A 6,676-nucleotide genomic window follows, 5' to 3' on the forward strand; every position below is an offset into this window, starting at 1 on the left:
GAATCCCGAATCCCTGAAAGCTCTGGATCCTGAAGACAGCCAGTGGTGAAGGATGGGGACATTTACATGACACCGGGAACCAGGGGAAACTCTGTGTGCAATGTGGCAACTGGAAAGGGCTTTTCAGTATATTTCTGGGTCCCCTGTATGTTTTCAGGGTTGATTGTTTGGTGTTGAATAACTAACTGATTTTATGCTCTTTCCTGGAAAGATTTTTTTTTCTCACACTCGCAGCTTTTATTAGTTCCCTACATATTTTTTTTTTACATAGGATTAAAGACAACAGTTTCTTCCTGGACCACTTTTGCATGCCTATTGGCATTTTCCATTTTTCACTTCATGTTTGTGCAGGTACATTGGTAAGCCTTTTTTTCTTTTTCTTTTTTTTTAATATTGGTTCATCTTATGGGTGTAGCTTCTGTTATTATTAGGAGACACACTACCAGAACATACTCTGATCCTCTGCCTTATATAATTTTTCATCATCTGTTCTGCATAATCTCTGAGCCTTAGATCTGGGAATTGTTTTGTAGATTTATCAGGTGTGAGTGTTCTCCAGAATTCTGCCTTGTGATTGGTTGTGTTTTTCAGTCATGATTGCTGTTGCAAAGAAAAGCTTCTTCTGACAGTGGTGAACTATACTTATCTGTGTTCATTATTAAAAATATTTAGGTTGTAACATGTAACATATTCATGCATGGACTTACATGTATTATAGGGATTTTATGTAGATAAATTCCCTGTATGATTGCTTAAAACCCTTTCACAAATATTTACTGTTATTTGTTCTGCTTCCTTCTTTCATATTTATCCACCTTGATAATTAGGGGACCTTCCCCACATTATCCCAATCAGATCAATTGTACCTGCCATTTTATTGCTTGCCCAACATTTTTTCTTGTTTCTACATGGTGATACTCACATCTGAAACATGGGATCTAGATGCCCCAGTATAGAGAATGAGAGATATTTGTCTTCTGGATATGGGTTACCTAAATTATAATTTTTCTACTTACAACTAATTATGTGTATGATATTTATCATGTTAAACATATTTATAATTTTCCATTTCCTACCTATTGTGAACACAATAGCAATGAAGGTGACTGAGCAAGTATTTCTAGAGTGGGGTGCTGAATCTAGGAAAGGAGAGCAGGGCCAGGTAGTAGATTTATTTTTTTTTCTTTTAGAAAATTCTCTACTCTGATTTTTGGAATGGCTGAACTGTTTAAAAGACCCTCCCCCTTTCCAGAGATCTATTTTCATGCCTGTTCTATAGAAGAATCTCAAATACCACCAAAAGCCCTGTTATACTCCCAAAAATAAGAAATAAAACAAGTATTTAGTTCATGCACTGTTTATCTAAATTACTATCATGTAATTACATTTTTAATATTGTCCACAAATTAATAAGTAACATGAATATCTTACTAAAATTATTTCAGCAGCAGCTTTTATTCTGAAATAGAATGTCTGTGATTGTGAGACAAAGTGAGGAGCTCTTATTTTTGTTTAAATATACATTTCAGAAAAAGGTTACTTAAAAGTATGTAAATAATTTAATTTTAGTATACTAATGGGTTTATTAGAAAACTAATACATCAAAACGATCAATTTTTATTTGCTATTTTTTGTTTTTAATACATCTCAAAGAGTTCATATCAGGTCTTAAGAGAATAATGTAGCACTTAGGGAAAAAGATGCATCCCAGAAGTCCTGCACTGGAGGCCAAGATGGAGAAGACTTCCACAGCCACCATGGCTTTGCCCTTGGTGCTCTGGTAGACAGGGATGAAGGTGACCCAGACACTGCAGAACACCAGCATGCTGAATGTCAGGAACTTGGCCTCATTGAATGTGTCAGGCAGGTTCCTCACCAGAAAAGCCACAGTTAAACTGCCTAGGGCCAGGGACCCTAAGTAGGCCAGCACACAGTAGAAAACAGTTACTGAGCCCTTGTTGCATAAAATGATGACTTGAGCATTTTCAGAGTGTGCATCTGTGTCAATATAGGGAGGTGAGGTTCCCAGCCAGACTCCACAGAGAATAAGTTGGATCAGGACACAGATGGGAATGACAGCATTATAGACACCTGAGACAAAGAATCTTCTCATTGTTCTCCCTGGTTTCATGACTCTAAAGGCCAGAATTACAGTTATAGTTTTTGCCAAAACGGTGGAAATAGCCAAGGTAAACACAAGTGCAAATGTTATTTGTTGCAGTATGCTGGAGGTTGTGTTTGGATGGCCAATGAAGAAAAAAGAGCAGAGGAAACAGAGGAGGATGGAGATGAGCAGGATGTAGCTGAGAGTCCGGTTATTGGCCTTAACAATGGGTGATTCTCGGTGTTTAAGAAAGATCCCCAAAACTGCAGTTGTGCTGACAGAGAAGCATAGAGCTGTGCAGGCTAGAGCCATGCCCAGAGGATCTTCAAAGGACAAGAAGGTCAATCTCTTGGGCAGGCAATAGTTTCTCTCAGGGTTTGGGTACTCTTGACTTGAGCAAGGGATACACACCTGCTGATCTGAGGGGAGGAAGTGAATCAACATTTAAGCTTTTACAATTATTTAGTCACTGCACATTTAATTCATGAGAGTGCTTTCCATTGATAAGTGTAGCCTGGCATATTCTGCTTTCTGATACTGCCAAGGAAGGAAATCTTTATAATTCCCATTTTTACTCTTTATCTTCTTTAATTAACAATAAACTTTCTGCTGAAGAATTTATCAATTTCTCTAGGGCAGTGAAATATATATTACTCGTATTCAGATGCAATAACACTGTCAAGCAATCCTTCAAATGCTTTTTTATATACTGTGAGTTTCTAAGTATGTATACAATACAAAGTACTTTGATCACTTCCATGTATAAAAATATACTTCATTAATTCCACCATTGTGCCATTGTGGGTTCTTCTCAATTTTCTTGTTACTCACAGTTTTAATGGATATTTGTTACCCCACTTCTATATAATTTTTCTAAGGTAACATGGGAATAAGTTATATCTGACCTCCATAGACTATGGAGCAATTCTGATTTGGCAGTAAATATACAACACTTGCATCAACAAAGAGCAGCTATCTGCTCAGATCAACTAGTACCTATCTCAGATGTGGAAGTTGCAAATAAATTTCTATAGTCTTTGACATCCTTTGACTCAGGACAGGACTCTTAATATTTCATTATTAATTCCAAAATAATCCTGGGAATTGTTCTAATTTTCAGTCTTGTTCTTTCAGTAATATTCTGAAGACTGAAAAATGACCTACATGTCATATAATAGTGCCATAAATCTATAAATATTAAATCAAAAAGGGAGAATGACAGAGCCATATTCACTGAAATTGTTGAGAGTCATGAAGCCAGCACAGTTGCTTGACACAATCCCAGATTGTTAGGATCACTGTTATTCTATATCTAACTCTTTTTCCATGTGTTGTATTACAGGGGACTTTCTGCAATATGATTCAATTTCTGTTTGTTTGTTTGTTGGTTTTTCCTACACAAGAGTTATGTTTGAGTCTTTTTTATGAAAAGCCTAAACTTAACTATATATGTCCACTGTTTGGAAATCTTCTATAGGCCCTGGAGATCATTAAGCACAGACAAACAGATAGAGAGATGAGGCCATCATTTCAGGAGTTTTCTTGGGCTATATGCCCCTAAACAGTATATTGGTGCAGGGTAAACAAAGACAATATGCAAACCCTGAGAAGCCAAGAGATTTGTGTTAAAATTTATATTTCTTTTATTATAGGCTGAGAACTCCCTGTAAATGTTGTTTAAAGATATGAGGCAATGGAGCATACATTCCTGATGAAATAAAATTTAATAAATAAGAATTGACTAAAATAGACTAAATCTAATTTATAGCATAGATGATGATACATTTAGTAAAAGGAGTTGTTTATTATTATTTTCTATTCATAAAAGACAAGTTCATGTATTTTCTGTATCTCTGGACTGCAATCAGACTGCAATCATTCTGCAAACACTGCCAGCCTAAAAGCAGGCTGTAATATAGTAAATGTGTTTTCTTTTAAGGAGACATCCTTTGGATTCCTTAAAGTAGAGTTATTGAGCTAACAATAATATCTGTTCCTTTTGTATTTTTTAAATTGCAACTGAACTTGTAACCCTGGATATGTAATTGAAAAAAATCATACACCCACTCTGAATCACTTGTGTAATCATTAGTCTGTGTTTGTACTGTGAAACTTGTATAGAGAAGTGCCTTGTGAGGACATCCTTTGTTAGAGCATCTGTAAGATATCTTAAGAGAACATCCTTATGGTATCTTGCAGGTACAATATTTAACCCATGAAAGCACTCTTCCTATTTCCTGCAGCAGTAGATTAACCTTCCCCCTTTCCTGCCTTCTCCCTATATAAGTTGGGTAAAAATTTTTAATAAACAGAAGCCTTGATCAGATGAACAGACTTGGCTTTCATTTCTTGCTTCTCTTGTTCCTTTTTCTCCCATTCCTTCCAATCTATCCACCTTAGGAACCCCATTGAAGCCCCGAGGGTCAGGGCAATCAAAGAAATAAAGTAATCAAAGATTTTCTATAATTCAATGGAAATGAAGACACAACATGCCCAAACTTATGGGACACAATGAAAGCAGTGCTTACAAGAAAGTTGATAGCACTCGGTGCTTCTTAAGGAAATTTGAGACATCTCATACAAGCAATCTAAGGTCACACCTGAAAGACCTAGAAACAAAACAACAAAAAAGATATAGACACACTGAAGAGGAGTAGATGGCTGGACATAATCAAACTCAGTGCTAAAATCAATATACTAAAACCAAAGTGATTAAAAGAGCCAACAAAACCATTTTTTTACTTCTTTGAGAGAATCAACAGCATAGACAAGCCCTGAAACAAAGTAACAAAAGGCAGAAAGACAGTACTGAAATGAACAAAGTTGAAAATGAAAAGGGGACATAAGGACAGACACAAAGGAAATAAAAAAGAATCTTTAAGTGGTACTTCAAAAGCCTATACTTTACAAAAACTTTATATAGAATGCACAATTTTCTTGATAGATTCCACTTACCAAAGTGAAATCAAGATCAAGTAAATAAATTAAATAGGCCTATCTCCCCTAAGTAAATAAAAAAAGATATAGACACACTGAAGAAGAGTAGATGGCTGGAAATAATCAAACTCAGTGCTAAAATCAATATACTAAAACCAAAATGATTCAAAGAGCCAACAAAACCATTTTTTGATTTCTTTGAGAAAATCAACAGCATAGACAAGCCTTATAAAATTGCCTAAGGGTTGGCCTTTTTCAGTTTAATAAATAATAATAGATTCTCATCATTATAATAATGCTTCTTCCTTATGACTTTTTATTTTTTTAATAAAATTTTTCATTTTTAAAATAACACATTTACCTCACTATACCTCTTTGTTCTTCTTTCCAGACCTTCTCCTGGACCCACCTTATATTTAGTGTCTCTCAAATTCATGGACTCTTTCTCATTAAATGTTGTATTTGTGTCTTTGTCTTTTTATTCATAAATACTAATTGCTCATTCCATGTGATGTTACATGTATATGTTATCACATGGATGACAATAACCTTAAACAGGCAGCCATACTTTCATTTATGAATACTGGCTTTTTCTGCTATTGTTGGTACTTGAAATGTCAACTTTTAAGTGTTTTAAATGCAGTTCCATTTCTTGTGTATTGAGGAAACAATAACACATCTACTTTTCCCGGAGTTACTTTCAGGCACCGATCATTACATTTGTTTATTACAGAAATATAATTCAGTCTTGAACAACTGGATATCTCACATTCAATGGGTAGCCTAAAGCAAGTATCACTGCAAGAGTTGAGATGGCCATTTCATGAACCAAAAGGAAGCATTTTTAAGTAGGTTGATTTTGACACAATAGCAAGAGAACTGCCACTCAAACCTTCACACATCGTGTGGAATCAGCAGTGGTTACTAATGGATTCAGGGATGAGTGAAAGAGACATAGAGAAGAGCACTACATTATGATACCATGGTCACTTCTTAGCTTTCTGATTCTACATTCCCAAGCATGTAAGATATTAACATATAACATATAATATATATCTTTGAGAAAAGATATTATTTTTATACCTGTCTGGTTGGAAATGTGCTGCTCTGGACAAAATACACAAGAAAAACAGCAGATAGGTCTCTCTTCTTGTGGAACTTTCAAGAATCCTGGACCACAGCTCTGTGAACATACAGATTGAGGAATCTGAGGGAAACACAGAAAAACTGGTAGTAATATTGTACATTAATTTAAAATAATTTAGGCTAAATAACTTAAATTCATATATCTTATGGAAATTCTATGGGTTTATGAGGAAATCAGAGTGTTTAATACAAGAGTGTAGAATGGAAATTTGAAGTTAGCACACTTTCCAATGCTAAATGTTCAACATCCTTTTATTTATGTCTTTTTATTCATAAATACTAATTGCTAATTAGTTTATTATAGTTTATTTATTCATAAATACTAAATACTAATCTGTGACTCACTTCTTCCTAGCCTTTGTGAAATGTGTACAATGTCCATATATTTTCTCCTGTGAGGCAGCAAGCCAGAACTCATTTTTCATATGAATTATGAAACAGTTGGATTGTCAGACAGAAACCCAGTCCATCTTTCCTCATCTATTTCTA

At 34.9% G+C, this 6,676-nt stretch overlaps 1 protein-coding gene across 1 annotated transcript; it reads right to left on the minus strand.

Annotated features, from left to right (window-relative positions):
- Positions 1 to 1,669: 1,669 nt before the first annotated feature.
- Positions 1,670 to 6,239, minus strand: LOC132650684 (vomeronasal type-2 receptor 116-like; the record flags this gene model as incomplete). Its single annotated transcript, XM_060376026.1, has 2 exons — positions 1,670 to 2,523; positions 6,125 to 6,239. Coding segments are annotated over 2 exons (969 nt in total), but the record flags the coding sequence as incomplete, so codon positions are not given.
- Between the last annotated feature and the right edge of the window lie 437 nt (positions 6,240 to 6,676).

Source organism: Meriones unguiculatus (assembly GCF_030254825.1).
Source record: "Meriones unguiculatus strain TT.TT164.6M chromosome 13 unlocalized genomic scaffold, Bangor_MerUng_6.1 Chr13_unordered_Scaffold_28, whole genome shotgun sequence".
Taxonomy (NCBI): domain Eukaryota; kingdom Metazoa; phylum Chordata; class Mammalia; order Rodentia; family Muridae; genus Meriones; species Meriones unguiculatus.